This window comes from Phlebotomus papatasi, chromosome 2 (assembly GCF_024763615.1).
Source record: "Phlebotomus papatasi isolate M1 chromosome 2, Ppap_2.1, whole genome shotgun sequence".
Classification (NCBI taxonomy): Eukaryota; Metazoa; Arthropoda; class Insecta; order Diptera; family Psychodidae; genus Phlebotomus; species Phlebotomus papatasi.
The window spans coordinates 97136187-97155494 of record NC_077223.1 but is presented as its reverse complement, the minus strand read 5'-3'; the positions used below and the strand labels follow the sequence as shown (position 1 = coordinate 97155494).

The 19308-nt window shown below is 33.3% G+C and overlaps 1 protein-coding gene across 1 annotated transcript in view; it reads right to left on the bottom strand.

Annotated features, from left to right (window-relative positions):
- Nucleotides 1-15776, bottom strand: part of LOC129802588 (cell adhesion molecule Dscam2) — a 184192-nt gene extending 168416 nt beyond the window's left edge. The window contains exon 1 of the mRNA XM_055848527.1: nucleotides 15173-15776. Within this exon, the coding sequence (XP_055704502.1) occupies nucleotides 15173-15239 (67 nt within the window). The 5' untranslated portion in view covers nucleotides 15240-15776. The remainder of the gene's footprint in view (nucleotides 1-15172) is intronic.
- Nucleotides 15777-19308: the final 3532 nt, after the last annotated feature.

The following is a 19308-nucleotide window of genomic DNA, read 5'->3' as shown; positions in this document are numbered from 1 at the left end:
GAAAAATATGACAGAACTTCGTGTTTACTTCAGTCTTATTTAGCTGTAGTGAAGTACTAACAAAGTTTCATTGCTTTTTTTGAGTGATATTATTGAATATTCGATGAATATTATGTTGATTCACGTTAATGGTGATTTGTACATTTGACCTGAAGTGAGATTTGCCTTGTGAATTAGATTTTTCGTGTGAAAAATGGGAAATTTTTAAAGACAAGTGAGGTGATACTTCTTATTTTGGACAGGTGTTTTTCTCACGAAATTTAGTGAAGTTTTAGCTTTTGTGATGACTAGGTTAGACAAATGCCTGAAGAAACAAAGGAGAATCATCTCTACGAAAGAGATGTAACGAGAAAAACCTTGAAAGGCTCCCGGAAAGGTCAAGGAATGCGCTAATCCTCACGTACTTGGAGTACAGAAGTCAACTCACTTTAATGAATGATATGGAAAGTTTCCGGGCTTCTTGTGGCATTCCACGTTTCCCTTACATGAACAGGAAGAGGACTTGGTAAGATTGGTTCATGAAATGAAGAACAATTGGCACCCTGTTGAGTCGGATTAGCTGTCCAAATTTACAGCCAAGTTGTCCAAATTAATAACCAAGTCGTCCAAAAATAAGAGTCAAATACACCTCTGCATATCAATTCATTTTTAAACGTATTAAGACTAATTTTAGTAAAAACAAAAACAATAAATAGCTTGCCAAGTTCCTAAATAACCCTTCTGAAAAGAGAGTAATAAAAAAGCCAATTATTATTAAAAATATCGCACTTCAAACTTGGAACATCGATGCTTATAAACAGACTGTCCAAAATTATGAGCCCTTACCCTACTTGTAATTGCCATATCTTTCTTTAATATTTTATTTTTATTTGTACAAAAGTTCGTTACTGTGCTAGAGGTTAAACGGTAAGAGATATCGATTTCCGGTCTGCCGTGATCCTCGCTCATAAGTAAATATTATTTCGATCTTGAGACGTTTTTCCCCATATTCCCCCTATATCTCTTTTTTCTTTTAAAATAATAATTAATTTCGATTTATTTCGTAAAGGACTCCTAACGATTTTTTTTATTTTCGGATATATTTTGGAGATAGCCTAGGTGGATATTTCTTCCATTACATATCTATGACTAAAAAAAATCTCTAGATCGAATCTTCGAAGGTTAAATGTTTAAGTAGTCCAAAATTATTTCAGAACTTAGTCTCGATTGAAATTATTAAAAGTTTAAAGGTCAAAATCTTGAGAATTTTTGCATATCCAAACTATTACCAAACCTGGTTTTTGCAGTATTTTGTATTGCAGTATTGCAGTATTTTGCAGTATTACAATTATAATTCAGATTCTTCTGAACCAATTTCAATTTCAACATATTTTATAAATGTTCTATCTCTGAGAGAAATCCGAAAAAGTTAAAATAACATTCCGGAAATGTTAATTTTAACCTGCAGTATTGATCCGAAATCGGTGTAAATGTTATGCTTTTTAGGTGTATTGGGGGTTAAATTTACCCTTTTTCATGTTATTTTTACCCTTAAAGAGCTGTAAATTTAACATTAAAAATAATTGATATATTTTGACACCTAAAAAGTGTTAAAGTTATGAGGAAAAATAGTTAATCGCACCCTCCTTTTTTTCTCATGAGAAAAAAAGGACGGTGCGATTAACTATTTTTCCTCATAACTTTAACACTTTTTAGGTGTAAAAATATATCAACACTTTTTAATGTTAATTTTACACCTTTTTAAGGGTAAAATTAACATGAAAAAGGGTAAATTTAACCCCCAATACACCTAAAAAGCATAACATTTACACCGATTTCGGATCAATACTGCAGGGTAAAATTAACATTTCTGGAATGTTATTTTAACTTTTTTGGATTTCTCTCAGTGCAGTGATTGGTCATTAGCATTATATTAGTCAAAAAAAGTTTAAACGTTGTTTAAAGCATATTCAGTATCAATGAATAGAAGTATAGCTCGAAGTGGTATTTATGCAAGTATTACAAAAGTTTCGTGCGATACCCCTAACTCCTGCGCGTATTGACTAATACAGAATTGCATTCTATAGACAAAAGATCTATTGTTAGAGCTCAACCGATATTCTGCAGTGTAATGAATTACACAACAACGACATAAATTACAGTCCTGTGAACAATAAAATTTCTACAAATTTACTGAAAAGTGTCAGCAGAATGACACAGAATTACCATCATCAGTACACATCCACTAATAAATTCCCTTGAGAGTTGCAAAAAGGAGCTACACTTTTTGCAAGACAGTGCATTAATTAGTGGCTCAGTGGGACCATTTTCACCGGATGATCTAATTGTGTGTCCCTGGAGAGAGTGTTGGTAAAAATAAATGAATTTGCATAATAGATGAGGGAGTTTTGGAGGGAAAAAAGGTACCGAGCAAATAAGATGAGATTCTCAATTATATTTTGTTTGAGGTATAAAATTCATCCCAACATCTTCCAACATCAATATTCGCTTGGCTTTGTCCTGGAAAAACATTTCTCATCTTTTGTGTGAACTAAACAATGCGACAAGGGTACTTTATTCTTATTCCACCTTTTTTTTTGCACTCTGACATGCAGAAATTCTTTGGCAGAGAAGCCATAAAAAATATTTTCATATACATTTTTCCCTCCTTTTATGTTACTTGTTGAAATTTTATATTCTATCCCGCACTCTGTGACAAGCTGGAAAATGGTTCTTTCTTTTTTTACTTCCCCTATTTCAGCATGAAGAACTTGAATTGCCTCTGCATTAACCAATTTGTCGTTTGAGCCACATGAAATTTTCATTTATTTTCCAATATCCTACGTGTAAATAAAAAAAATGAAATGGGTGTTGGACAAAACCACTCAAAAGTTGAGATGTTTTGCAATTTTCTATCTTCAAATGTTTATTCTTGTCCTTCTATTGTTATTTGTTTTTATGATTCATTTCTTTTCTATTTTGTATTCAATTCGCCCAAAAAAAGAATCCAGTAAAAAATTTCCAATTGAATGGTGAATGGAAAATTTTTTTAGATCATTTTCGAATATAATTCGGTAAAGAATGAGCTAGTCTGAAGGATTTTCTTCCCAATTTTCCCTCCTTAGAAAATTCTGTCCACACATCTTTTTGCCATTTTCCACCCGAAGGAAAAGACACTGAGCGTCCTTTTCAAATCCATTTTGACACATGTCTGAGCCCAAATACTTCTGATTTCCGAATGTCGAGCATTTATTCGCACAGACGGAATCTATCAGAGGATGTGCCTGTTACCATGGGTAACAAGACATTCATCATACTTCAGCATAACCCACAGTAATCTCTCTTCAACTTGAAGCAGCCGCTCCAGAGCTTTAGAACAGAGTTAAAAAGAATTATTTAGTAGTTTGGTAGATAAGATGAAGAACTAATTCTATTATATAAACCGTTGAGTAACCATCATGAACTTGAATTTGAATGAGGGGTAGGGGAAAGTGGGGCACCTTTGAATGCAGGGCAACTTTGAAATTGGGATTTTTCACCTACTTTTAAATAAAGTTGAGCCTTATCTTCAATTTCAATTCAATTCAATTTATTCTGTCTCCTGTTTTGCATCTTCTGACCGACTTCACTACCGATCTCATCGGGCAAAATGGCAGAAAACTCCTGAATCACTAATTGTATAAGCTAATTACACTATAAATATAATTATCTTGTAGTATTTCAGCTGCACAAATGGATTGAGAAGCCAAATTACATTATGATGGCTCAGTTCCATTTAAACATAGGTAAAATATCCCAATTTCAAAGCTGCCTTACATTCAAAGGTGCCCCACTTCCCCTAGATTTTCTTTGATCACAGGGAGTAGCAAAGTGCCTATAGACAGTGAGTACACCGTGAGTAGCAGATTGACTGAACGCGCCGATCAGTTTCCAAGCTCGCGTTGATCGCGTTGATGGTGCAATCAGACTTCAGGATCGTGCTGATCGGCACACAAGGTAAACTTTTAATGCCAGATTTCCTTACCCCTATTCGATTGACTTTCTTTACGAATGGCATTTGATTTGTCGTTTATCGTCAGCAACGAAAATGTCAAAATTTATTCGCTGTATCAAGAGCTGTTTACCATTATAACACTGAGAAAAAAACGGGCGTGCGATTAACTTTTTTGCTCATAACTTTAACACCTTTTAGGTGTAAAAATAATATCAACATTTTTTAATGTTAATTTTACACCTTCTAAAGGGTAAAATTAACTTGAAAAAGGGTAACTTTAACCCCTAATACACCTAAAAATCTTAATATTTACACAGATTTGGGATCAATACTGCAGGGTAATATAAAGATTTTTGGAAAGTTATTTTAACTTTTTCGGATTTCGCTCAGTGAACGATCACACGAAACTGTCAAAGCACTCTAAAAAGAACACTGAGAAAAAAATTGGCTACGATTAACATTTTTCGTCATAACTTTAACACTTTTCGGGTGTCAAAATATATCAATATTTTTAATGTTAATTTTACACTTTTTAAGGGTAAAATCAACATGAAAAAAGAGTAACTTTAACCCATAAAACACCTAAAAAGGGTTATATTTACACCGATTTCGGATCAATACTGCAGGGTAAAATTAATATTTCCGGAATGTTATTTTGACTTTTTCGGCTTTCTCTCAGTGAAGATGATTAAAGATGTGGCGACCGTGGCATAATGTATTTAGTTCTCAGTCTGCGTTACAAAAGAATCTCTAATTTTCACTTAATTTAAAACAAAATTGAGGCATTGCTATTTAGAGAATGTTATAAAATATAACAGACTTTTACTGTTCGAAATTCTCAGGGAGCGTATTATACACAATGCCTCGATCTTGAGTTATATATACACTACACATAAGTCGACTCTTTAGCCCTCAAGGGGTCATATTTTAATAAAATTTTGGATATCCGAAGTTTTGAGTTTTTGGTCCAATCGTCGACAGCTCTAGATGCCAAACGGTCACATATAGACACTTAGAACATTCATAGAACCTTCCATAAGTCGATCCTGGAACCATTAACATGTCTCTCATTTCCACGCTCTTCTTCTTCGCCAAAACCAAGTTTTTTGGGATTTCTCCAAAACCCGTCGTGTGTTTTTTTTTAATTTTTGAATATGTTTTAGAGGTTAGAAATCTGAAGTTTCGATTCTTTTGACGTTACACTGTCTATCTGTCCCATCCGGCTTCTATCACGGCTAGAGTCCTAACGGTTAGAGAAAAAGACTTAGGACCTGAGAGGACCTGTGACGTATCCTCACATAAGTCGACTCAAGGATCGTTAATAAGGTTAATAAGCCCCTCGTCTCCTCCCCAACTCATCCATTACCTCTCCAAAACCATGTTTTTCAGGATTGCTCAAAATGTTTCGTGTGATTTCTTTTAATTTTTGGATGTTTTAGAGGTTACCTAGGCGGGCTTTTCGTCCTTATACAAAAATATCGTTGAATCATTCCCAATAACAGTTTTTCAAAGTTAAGGTTAAAAAAGATCTAGAGGGCATATTTCTCAACCAAGAGGCTCATATGATGGCACGTTAGAAATGTCTTGGAATTCTTTATACCAGTATGAAGTGGTTTCGATCATTTATAAATCGGTTATGGACCGATACGTAATTTTTGTTAAAAAATCGATTGTTTTACATCAAAACTATTTTGGGTAAACTTGTGAGGTAGGTATGTCATCTAAATCCCGAGTTCGAGCATTTCGTAAAGTATGACACGCTTTGCCATTGTAACATGTGTTTTTTTTTCATCTAACAAAATTTCATTACATGAGATATAAAAAATTGATAGTCAAACTTTATGATCAGAGGTATGCTTGAAGCACATTAACCGTTATCACATTCATTTTTTTTAACAAGGAAATAAATTTAAAAATCTGTATTACGTCCTGTGGTAATCCTGACAAGCCAGATGATGAACCAATAGAAAAGTTAGTTCAAATACAAGCGCTCTAATGCTTTGTTTCTGTCTGTGTTTCTTGTATCTACATTTTTTCAATTTTTTGGTTTTGATTGCCAATCTATTGAATTTCTCTAAATTGAGAAATTGTTTGAGGGCCATAAAAATAGATTTTTAATTTTTTTTGTACTATTCATTGATTTAATTATTAATCTTTTTTCTAGATTCCTCTCAACTCACTTTCCACCACACTGGATTGACCGATGGATGGGAGAAAACTGTACCCCAAGTGTTCCACTTTCTCACGTACGAGTGTATCTATTTGCAGTGATGGAAAATAAATTCCAAGATATATTTACATATTTTCTGGGAGAATAAATTTATTTAGTAATTTTTTCCTTGTGTGCCAAAAAAAAACGTTTTTCTCTCGCATGGTTGGGTCTTTTGTGTGAGATTTCTTTAAGGATTTTCCCCTTATGCAGGAGGTCGAGGTTGCAGTTGGAAATTAAATTATCATATTTTCCACCTTGTTTTTTCTGCTTAGGAGCATGCTATAGAATCGAAAGGTGGCATCCGTGGGGTGAATATTGAATTTGATAGTCCTACGAGTATATTTTCCGGCCGTCATCTTCAATTTATCCCAACATATTTCACCACTCTCCATCCTACCCAAACACCAAGAGGGAGGATATGCTTGGTGCGCAAAAAGGGCTCAGGAAATATTATATTGAACTTCTGGACCATTTTGGGTGCTAATATGAAATATTTGTACATGTGGGAAGAATCATTTCAATTTGCCATAACCACTTATTCAATTTGATCATCTCGAAATAGCACTAAAACGTGAGACACTTCCTCAATGCTTTGAGACACTTTTCCAACCACTTAACGTCTATATTTAGCAGTTGAACAATTTACCAGTATATCAAATGAATTGTTAGGAATTGTTTAATGGACGAAAATGCCAACAAGAGATAATCATTTGAAGTTGGTAAAGCGGCTTAACCCCGAGACGATGATAAAGTTTCTGAATCATCGGAAACGTGCAGACGATCAGCTTTGGGAAGTTGCTGTATGTGGGTAAAACTGGAATGAAAGTCAATGTTAGCTCGTAAGGGATTCTCAGAGATTTTCATGGCTGCACTGTATAAGCCAATTGAATTGAGCTTTAACCATGGGTTAAGTTGGAAATCATCTAAAATTAAATACAGTTCAAATGCTATTAAGCAAAAAATATTTTTAGGAATTATTTTAATTAGTCAAGTCGGAAAGAGCATAAGGAACATTTTTTGATTTTCAAAGTTAACTTTAATTTTAACGGTTTTAAAAATTTTAGGTGATTTTTTTTAGGGATTGTACAAGAAATATTATGCCCTAGGCACACTTACAACTTAAGCCGAGAGATGGATTAACATAATCACAATCAAATATATGGTCAGATTACATTTACATCAATTTCTGACTAATATCCGTCTATCAACTTGAGTCGAGAAACGGCTTAAGTAGGAAACTGATGAGAGTTTAGTCTAATCATTATTTTGATCATAATTACTTTAAGCCATCTCGTGCCTTAAGTCATAAGTGTCTACAGCTCAGCATGTTGCACTTATTGAATTTAAAGCGTCTACTTAGAACCGCTTAAAATATATAGGGGAAAGTCGTCTGCCTTCAAACGAAAAATGGAGTTCCAAATTTCAGATTTTTTTCTGAAGAATCCACAAAATGGATTTTATTTTCTACTACACCAAAAAATTCTCTTGTTCATTCGGCGTATATGATTACCTCATTTAGCACTCGCAAGTCCTCAGTATTTCCTTCTGAGGAAATTAAAAAGTGATGTCGATTTGTATGAAGGCAGCTGGCATAGTCTGCCTTCAAACGCGAGGCAGCTGCCTTTAAATGTTTTTTTTTTCACTGAGAATATTGAATCAATAAAACTAAATGGGCTATAAATGATTAGATTGAAGCCTAACGCACTCACTAAAATCATCACTACAGTCAAAAGACATTACACAATAACTTTTCTTCACATTTTTCTGAAGCACTGTTTTGCACATGAAAATTTGGAAGAAAAAGCCATTGAAGTTGAAAATTGTCAACTTGAAACATCCCGGCCGGAGCAAGATAGCAGGTTATAAGTATTTGTATGACGTTCGTCAGAGAAAAGTAGGAGTTCGATTTCACATGTTTTGATGTATGGAAAGATAGGATTTAAAGGCACACGACATTAGCATTTAAAGGCTGCTGCAGGGTGATATTTGCAAATTTTTGCCACCCACAAAAATTGTGTCATTTGAACCAAAATGTATTAACAGAAATATTAAGCCTGATTAACCTTCTATGTGTCACAATGGAAGATTTATTTGTAAAATCATTTTTACTATGAAAAATCACATGATTTGTGGAACATCAAAATTACAGTTTAGAGCTCATTTTCATTTTTTTTGATCTAGCATCTAGGAAATAGGAGCTAGGCTCTCCATTTTTTGATTATTTGTGAGGATGATGGATAGCTACCTAATAGTTAATAGAATATAATTTATGCTTTTGCGAACAACGAAAATATCGCAAAATTTGAAGGCTGCTGCATTTAAAGGCAGACGACTTTCCCCTATGTTTTTTTACTTATTCTTATTGAGCATTCAGAGAGTTCAAGGGGTTCAAAGACTCTACTAAAATTTATATTTGCACACATTTACGTTCTTACGGTCCTCAAAGTGCATATTTTGAGATATTTCATACTTATTTGAATATTTGCTTATTTTTATGCATGATATAATATGTTTCGATCGCAGAAAAATCATAGGACCTAGGACAAGGTGGCTTAATCAAATTCAGGATCTTGCCTTGATGCGCTTTGAGATTGACCGTGAACGTACATGTAATGAATGAACACAAAATTGCGAAGGATCTGCTGGCGTGGGCTGCTAAACTGGATATTATAGGCCCGCGGCATGACCCTAATAGGGATAAGAAATTGAAAATTATGATGATAGAGAATATTAGAGTAACATTCTTTTGAAACAATTGCCGATACGTTTGTGTTTTATTGACAAAAAATAAATGATATAAAAACATTTAGACCGAATTTCGTATTTCTGATGCGATATTTATGCATATTTTAAGATTTAATTGGGGATCTCAGTGGCGCAATAGGCAAGACAGTTGGATCTTGGGCGGACGAGATCTCTGACTCGACTCGCAAAGTTGTGAGTTCGAGCCCCGTCCGGTGCAATCAACCGAATGTCAGAAAAACGACATTTTTACTGTGGCAAAACGTAATAAAATGCACCGCCTCTGTCCAAAAACCTTCAGGAGCATGGAAGAAGCATTCACTATGGGGAAGGCGTACCTGCAGTGAGAGAAATCCGAAAAAGTTAAAATAACATTCCGGAAATGCTAATTTTACCCTGCAGTATTGATCCGAAAACGGTGTAAATATTACCCTTTTTAGGTGTATTATGGGTTAAAGTTACCCTTCTTTCATGTTGATTTTACCCTTTAAATGTGTAAAATTAACATTAAAAGATGTTGATATATTTTTACACCCTAAAAGTGTTAAACTTATAACAAAAAAAAGTTAATCGCAGCTTCTTTTTTTTCTCAGTGTGGGTGGTCTACGATCAGCAGATTCTTCCAGTACGAGCACATTGTAATCATTAAATTGTAATACAAAATAAAGTGTCTCGACACGATTAATAATAATAGGATTTCCTTCATATTTCAAATAAAAAGATTATCTCATATAAAAAATTTAGAGCATTAACTCAGGGCCCAGACTTGAAATAAATGGGACGAAAATGTAAACAGATAAAACGGTCTTCATGGTTTAGCCTTAGAGGTTAATTGTTCAAATTTCGCCAATTTTATTAGGAAAATTTAATTAAATGTTTCGGTAAGCCTTTTAGATCAGAAAAAACTTATGAAATCAAAGTTCATATCTCTTCATCTCGTTCTTAAATACTTTGCATACATTTTATAAATACGAAATTTTTATTGTACATGACTTTGATCATGAAAGTTCTCTAATTGTCATCTGAATATAATAAACTCTTGCCTGCGTTTGAGAGGAAGATTCTAGTCAAAGTTTCGGACGAACCTATGTTCGTCCTGTCGTGAAAGCTCTTTAAACTTGAAGTTTATATAAGTACACTTTAATCTTAGCAGTTAGGCCGATCATACATACTAGGTCTTCAACTAATATTTCGACTTTTTTTTTACCAATTTTTCCATTCAAATTACTTACAAAGTGATTGGTCTTATAATCAAATTCGCTTGAGATTAATACGGTTCTTATTTATATGGATCTCAAAATGAATATTGATATTAACACTAAACCTACCGACTGTTTTTCTTCGTTTTTCCTAACGCGCTCGATTAAAAAAAAAGAGACCGCGGTAGGTAGGACACTCAACAAATTTTTCATAGAAAACAGGAAAAATTAGAATTAAACACTGAAAAATATATTATATGCATATTCTAAGAAAATTATAAAGTTTGACAGCGATTTTAGTACCGTTCAAAATAAATGTTAATTTTAAAAAAGTTTTTAAACCGGTTAACCCTTTAAGGACGATTGGAACACCGGTGTCCCATAAAGAAAATAATTTTTCCTGACTACCTAAAGTTATTTATTTCTTGTGTTTATACGTAATTGTAAAGTATGAGGTTGAAGGAATCTAGGATATTTTTTGCAAGTCTCCACCTATTTGCTATATGATAAATATTTTAGCTCAAAAATGACGAATTTTAAAATTCTCATAATGAAAATTAATTTTAATTATTTTTTATACTTCCAGTTTTTTTTAAGCAAAACCGTTTTGGAAAAGGAAACTACAATACTCAAACATAAAATTTTTTGTTAGAGTGAAAATTATCAGTTATTGGTATCGTCAGAAAAATTATTCAAATTTTTGGGCTATTCTTGTCCGTATCGTTCATAGAAACAAAAAATACTCCAAATCAGACTCTGGTTTTTAAAGTTTAGATGTAAGACGTTTTACAAGTTTTGTATATTGGTTTCATTTTTTTTTGCTGATTTTCGGTTAGCGAAAACTGTCTCGTCGTCAAAGGGTTAATTTAACCGGTCTTGATAGGTTTAGTGTTAACCTCTAATCTTAATTCTAACCTCAATGATGTCAATAATGTAGCGTAGAACGTTATACCTAAGTATGTAGCATCTGTTGCAGTTCAACTAGCTCATATTATGTCCTCTGCGCAACCAATTCCATCCCCATCCACTGGGATAATTCGTTAAAACCACACAAACAATAAATCAAATAAACGAATTAAATACCGGCGGGCGTCGTTTGGCACACGGGGCGAGATCGACAATTGTCGGGGTGGTGCTTCTGGGTGGTTTCCATGAGCATGTCCGGGGATGCTGGAATTTACCCACGGACACCACATACTCCAATACTATCTTTTACCCTGTAGCACCCTTTTGCTGTATAAATTACACTTTTCGCTGTATTTATTGCAATGATGCAGTATTTGCAGAAGTCTTCTCCCTTTTGTTTTAACAGTCATATAAGGCAGAGACCTATCTGAAGGAGGATCACTGCACATGCTGCAGAATTCACTCAATGTTCAGCATCTCATGACAAAGGGTTGAATTTTCAATACAACATTCACAATAGTGCATAATTTGCACCATCTCTCACAAAATAATCAATATTTTCAATGGTGCACTTTAGGGGGCTATTAATTGAGGCAATATTAAACCATGAACACAGATGGTGCTACAAATCCACAAATTAATCACTGATGCAGCATTTATTTGGAAACTATTAAACATCGAGATTAGGGAAATGTATTTCTAAGAAACATGGAGATATTTATGTGAAATTTGTACATTATTTGCAAATAACACGACAGTACTGTGAAAACAAATATGCAATTTACATAACTGAAGGGGAAAGTAGTTTAGGAAGTTTATTGTTTCAAGGGTTCACGGTTTAATGTTCTGTTTTCAAATCAAGTACTTTGAATATTAGGACATTTGATTTTACTAATTCATCAGAGAGTTTCAGTAACTATTAGTAAAATTATAGTATATTTACAGTAGCTTTATATGAATCATGTTTTACCATTTGGAACGTATCGTATAGTTAACTTTTAATATCAGGCTTCTACCCTGTAACAAATGTTGTTTAATTTATCGTCTGTTATCACAGTTATCACCAACAAATAAGTAAATATTTAGTGTTAAATTACATTTATCAACTAAATATGTTACACAAAACATATTTTCTATGTTTTCGATAATAATTAGTCGACGCTGTTCCAATGTAAAATGAATATGTTTTGTTTTTATTGACTGTTCTCAAAAGCATATTATCGACTTTTTTTTGGGTTGGTGGTTCCTATCTCGATTGTTTTCCCCAGTTATCGCTTTGTTCTAAAATCCCCAAACAGTCAGTCGTGATAATAACCAACTCAAGGAAAAGCCAATTATACAGTAAATTTAAAAAAAAAACATGTTGATTTTTCACTGGAATATCACCATAAAGCTCTAAGGGTCATTGAGATAGCAAGGCTTTTACGAAATTTGACTTTAGGTTTAGCTATGTTTATGACTCAACTTTTTTAATTTTTTATAGGGTAAGTTTTTAGGGAATATTTTAACTTATGGCTCTGTCACACCTTTTATATCGGTAAAATTCCATGAAATCAAAATTTGTATACCTTTCTCGAAAGATTTGCTTAAGCCTGTCCCACTCCTTCGGTCTCAACATTGGACTGAACTAAATTTAATTTATATGATATTCAAAAGAAGAAGGGTATGAAAAGTAGGATGGACATAATCGATCACTCAGAATACAAGTCGAACAACTCGATTTTTTATAAAAAAAACGTTTTATTCGCTTCTTGGATACTTCTTTATACCCTCTACCTTCTCTTTGAATATTATACTTGAAAGATAATTATTTTCAAAGTTATAAAGATTTTAAATCTCAAAATTCATATACTCTCCATGTAAAATCTGAGCTTGAAATCGCTGTCCTGTAAAATTTGCCTACTGCGAGTTGTTCGTTTTTTATTCTGAGCGATCGATATGTCATATTATGCATATTATGCAAGGCTATTAATGGCCTCTACACACTTGTAGAAATTTCTTTAAAAACTGCCTTTTTAAAGAAAATTTACCCTATCCTTGTAGGCAGAAACGTCAGAATTTATTTAAAAAGGCAATTTTTGACGAAAATTGCTTGTAGTGTGTAGACATTATTAGCGAGGAAAATGTTTCAAATAAGTTTGTCAATATTGATTTCCGTAGAATTTTTACTATTTTAATATCATAAAACTTCTTATACTGTATTTAAATTAAGTACAGCTTCAAATACCTAACATTTCAACTTCTGCTTATACTATGTGAATATAAATTATTGATAGGATTGGTGTGTACTTCAATTAGCAGGTGATCAGGCACATGGGACGTTTAGTTAGAGCCCTATTTTTGATCAATGAAATAAGAAGTTTAGTAATGCCTTCAAATTAGAATAAAACCTATTTAGTAAGTTAGATTTAGTTTAGAATTGAAGCTTCAGCCTTAATCAAAAAACGTTCATCAATAGACATTTTCGTTTTGATTTATGGTTTCTACATATTAGAGAAATTTATGTCCAAATTGAAACAAATTTTTTACCCTTGTGTAGGAAAAATTGTCAAATATGGACTTAAATTTTTCTAGTGTATAGAGCAGAGGTGTGCAAGAAACCGTTGAAACCGAATTAATGTCAAAATATGTTTGTTATAGTAGCGTTTTGACCATTGACATACATGTTTCATTTGACGTTAATTCGGTTTCAACGGTTTCTTGCACACCTCTGGTGTAGAGCCCATTAGGGGAAATTTCAAAATTACGTCAAAATGACAATTTTTCAAGAAAATTGTTCTCAATTTGTAGATAACTTTAAACATCTTTTTGATGAATCTCAGCAAAAATATTAAAATAAAAAAAGAATATCTTCTAAAAATTAACGTTCAAAATCTGAATTTTGCTCTAATTTTCTGTTTGTTTCAAAGCGCATTGCATTGTTTTTTTTTATATTTATAAAGTACGGTAGAGTTCCTCAAATTTGAACATTTGGGGGGTATAGATGACATTTCTCACTCCTCAAATTTGAATCATATTTTCAAAAATGTAACGGAATTCATGTGAAATGCACCTTCTCTAAATTAAGATAAACAATTCTAGAGAATATATCAGTGTAATTTATTGTGAAATAAATGGAATTTGTTGCGGAAGTTAATATAATACAATAATATTGAAGAAACACCAGAGAAAAATCATTCTAATTTAGACTCCACGCAAAACTTTCTTCACACAACCTCAAATTTTACATTTTGAACTCAACCGTCGCGTCGTTCAAATTTGAGGAGTTCGAGTTTGAGGAACTCGGCTGTATAAAATCTATGAGACCATTCTTTTTTCAAAAGGATACCCCTTTTTTATTGAAATATTTCCACAATGATACGGAAAGGCAGAAAATTTCTGTGTAGTTTTCCCATAAGGGCATATGCCAAATCAAAAATCTGAAATACAAATTTTCAAAGAGTGTATATCAGTTTGATTTTCAATGAGAGAAACTTTTCAAAAATGAAATCTATGCAATATTGTGTTGCAAATTTTCTGTCACAAAATCCAAGTTTGCAGAAGTTTAAGTGAAATTCATAAAGTCTTTTCATAAGAAAATTCCTATGAATTGAATCTCAATGACATTTTCTTATCGAACTTCAGCAAACATCTTGAAGAATTTGGTAAATTTTTCTGTTGGTATTCTCCAAGAGGAAAATGCGGGGGGTTTCCTGTTATGGGGAAGATGGAAATTTATTTGCATCATTATGTGGTACGTCTTAGGTTACCTTCAATCTTTCCCGCCGGTACCGGTGTGGCATGATTATAGGGCCCTGTGGGGACATGAATGGAAAGCTTTAGCCCCTAACTCTTGTGATTTAGAGTCAGGATTTGAGTTTTGGACTGAATGGGGTTTTTTTTCCTCGGGAATCAATACTGCTACACGCACTTTTTTGCCATCTCATCCGGCGGAAGTGCCATCGGGGATGAGACGAAGGTATTGTAGAGCTTGTATTGTGATAAATGGTTGGGTTGGATTGGCAACACAACAAATGTCTTCTTTGTTGTCTTTTTGACTTGAGGAATTTGTAGTGATTTTGTGGTTGTTTTGTGACTTTCAGATATTTGATGGAGTATTCTTTTTTTTTTTTAGAATAAATTGATTAATTTGTCACTCACCAGTTTTTGCCAAAATGACAGAATTGATGGTGAAGAAGAATAAACTCCAGAAAATTTTGCACTTCATCTCCCAAGTTTCAAGTGGAAGACTTTCATTCACTTACAGCTCAGCCTCCTGCTAAAACTCTTCGCCTCTCAATAACAATCTCTTTCGTCACAATTATTATATTTCCTGAAGTTTCACTTTATTGGATTTTTCTATGCTTGGAAATTCTTGTGGACCTCTTCAGATTCTTCCTGCACCAAGCTTCTCACGAGTCTTGGAGGATGATTGAGTGTCTGATGAGGTGGGAAGATTTTAGGAACCCGGTCATAAAATGCCTCGAGCACGTCGCAAAGTTCTACATCTTTTATCAGATCTTCATCGCACTTTCGCGAAAAAAAAAGCCGTAAACCGTCACACGAACTATCTGTTAGTTTGAATTCAAACACCGAATAATTGTAACGATCTTCAATTGTCGTTAAAGTTTAGTCGAAAGTTTTTTTTTATATGATTGATCCTTCGCGGAGGAAGCAGACTTGGCGCTTCTTGCCGCCGAATTTTCCTTAAAGCCAGAGCTGCATTTTCCTCACGTTTACCCGTCACGACGTTCACTCCACGACTGAGCGACGCGTCGAAGTTCTGAGCTTTTGCACATTGTGTCCTAAACTTTCTCTCTCTCTCGCGACTCTCTCTCCATCAATTTCCATGTGGATTTCCCATGAGGTACTCGAGAGAGATGGTTTTTCATCTCGTGGAGCTTTCCCTCACTCAGAGAACTTTTTTCCATCTCAGAGAGAGCCCTTTTCCTGTGAGATGTGAAGCCATAAGGGTGATTGAATTGATACAGAAAGGATGATTTTACTCACACTTCCACAGACAGACACACCCACACACAAATTTACACGGCTAAGCTCTCTCTCTTCGACAGGAGTTAGAGGGTTGACAAGGGGTTTGAGGCGCCTTTTGGATCTGAGGGTGGTTCGTGGTGAACTGTGCGTGAAAATTTTATTATTTAAGGTACAAGAGCAATGAAAGTGTAGTTTGGGGCTACACCCAGAGAACAACATGAACAGAATGATGTTTTGCGGTGGTTGTGCTAACGTTGGGGTTTGATTCAGTGAGATTTTCCTCAGACCGTGATATGATCAAATTAGAGTGAAAATTGAAGATTGTGCTAATTGACATCGGCAGGCACTATTTGTTCAACTAAAGACACTAAAGAACACATTCACACATTCCTCAAATATTCAATAGAGACATTTTGTATGACTTTTACCTGGAAGTTTTCCCGTAACAAAGAATTTTGTGTCACAAAATGAAGATGAACTTCTGAATTTTGGATTATCAAAGGATATTACAGAGATGGCTTTAGTGCAGGAGTTTGAATAGAGAGAGCGTCGAATGAGATTTTGCACTAAAACATAAATTCTGTGACAAAATTATGCAAACTGAGATTCTTTATGGGCATTCTGGGAGCACTTGAAATTCTAATTCTATTTTAAATACTTTGTGTTAATTGATATCCTTGTAATAAGTAAATTTTAGACGTTTTTTATTTTCATTTATTTAATTGCATGGATTAATGAATGATTAATCGTATTTTGGAGATACACTGGAGCAAGGGGTAAAAAAACCTTTGGTGACATGATATCTTGTTTGGTAGTAATGGGATCTTGGTCACAATAAACCGATAGGCTTCAGGCCTATATCAAGGGTAAGGGGGGGGATTAAAAAAATGATATCTTCTTTCGATACTATATTGACTGCCGATTCTAAAAATTTTGAACGATAGCATGACTTCCTGTAACTCTTCTAGATGTTTATCAACAATCACATTCTTTTAAGAATGTCACAATGAATGGCCCAACAAAGCGTAAAATATCAGATAGCGTGACGGCAATACTTGTGGCCTGTTTTTACTTTTGGCCATGTCGCAATTTTTGTTAGAAAACCGAAAAAATGTGATTTGCTATTAAAACACATCAATTATTTTTTTTTTTATTTTGAGAGTTTCTGAAATCATTTTTTGACATTGTTTTTAGTTTTTTGCGGGGAGGCCATAAGAAAGACAGTGGCCACAAGTAATGCCGCCACCCTATAGATTTATCGATTCGATAGTGTCGAAAATATATCATTCTATATATCATTATAGGTGTCAATTAGTCATTTAAACCGACTTATCATAGCCAGAACAAACTGTAAGTGGCACACTTGTTCACCTACTTGCTTACTTACTTACTTACTTACTTACTTACTTACTTACTTACTGACTTACTTACTTACTTACTTACTTAATTACTGACTTACTTACTTACTTACTTAATTACTTACTTACTTACTTACTTACTTACTTACTTACTTACTTACTCACTTACTTATTTACTTACTTACTTACTTACTTACTTACTTACTTACTTACTTACTTACTTACTTACTTACTTACTTACTTACTTACTTACTTACTTACTTACTTACTTACTTACTTACTTACTTACTTACTTACTTACTTACTTACTTACTTACTTACTTACTTACTTACTTACTTACTTACTTACTTACTCACATACTTACTTATTTAATAGACGGCTTAACGTAATTATAATCAAAATAATGACTAGACTTAATTCCTATCAGTTTCTTACTAACTAAACCGTTTCTCGGCTTAAGCTGAGATATGGTTTAGTCAGAAACTGATGCAAATGTAATTTCATCATCACTTTGAATATAATTAAGTAAACCCTCTCTCGATTTAAGTTGTAAGTGTGTCTAGGACTTATGATTCTTCTGGTTTATGTTCAAGCATTGTAATTTCAATTCAATATGCAATTGGTAAGACGATAAGAGCATTGGCTTTTGAGCAGGCAAACCTTTGTTTCGATTTTTATGCTCTAAATAGACTTACGACTTAAGCTGATAAACGGCTTATTTGGAAACTTATGGGAATATAGTCTAATCATTATATTGATTATGAAAACTTGAACAATAAAAACTTGTAAACTGACCAATGTGAAAAATGGCAAAAAAGACCAGTAGATCAAAATAATAAGAAAAATAAATTATAATAACAGTTTTAATTTTAAATCGTGTCCAAAGATACATAAAATTTACAATCAAGAATATATATTATATGAATAATATATAATTTGTTCAAATTATTAATATATTTCACTGTAGGGGAAAGTGCTCTTCCTTCAAACGTTCATGCCTTCGAATAATGTAAATTTCTTTTGTTTTTCGTAAGAGATTTACACTAAATTATAACGGAATTATAAACAATTGATGATAAGCCAACTAATATTTCATAGAAATATGTAAGTCTCTTAAGAAAACTAAAAGAAAATTCACATTATTCGAAGGCATAAACGTTCGAAGGGAGAGTACTTTCCCCTACTCCCCCTAAATCACCTGACGATCACCGTTTCCGTAGCAACATAAGATGTTTAATAACTTCACTAATGTCGTTTACGTTCTAAAATTTTGACGTTTCCACCTACAATGATAGGAAAAATTTTCATAAAATAGTATTTTCTTAAAATTATTCTGCTTCTAGACAATATCAGTAGTTCAAATCTAATAAAGTGAGATTAGATTTAAATTTTTGTGTAAAGAAAAATTATGAAAATATAAATGAATAGTTAAAGATTAACACATCCAACTTGCAGAAATTCTTTATTGAGATTATTACACATAAATTTTATTTTAAATTTAACGTTTAAAATAAATTATTAAGTAAATTTTCTGAATGTTTTGACTGGTTTATAAATCGGTTCAAAATGGTTGTGAACCGGTAATAAACTGGTTATAATCCGATAAATAATTTTTATTCGAACTCTTATAACTTTATTAAGGGAGACCGGGGTAGAATTAGCCAGCAAATGAAATTTTTCATTATGTATAACTTGTATTAAAGATGTTTGTATGAGGCTGATAAATATTTCAATGAATATGAAGGGAAATATTTAGAATAAAGAGTGATTTCCTCAAATTCCTTCGAACAAACTATAAACCACTATCTAAAACTATACGTGGCTAATTCTGCCACGGACTCCCCTTACTCTTAAAACTATTTTGGGAAATCTTTTGAATGATTTATGAATTGGTGCAGATCGGTTGAGAACGGGTAAATGGTAAACGATTATGAATGAGATATAAA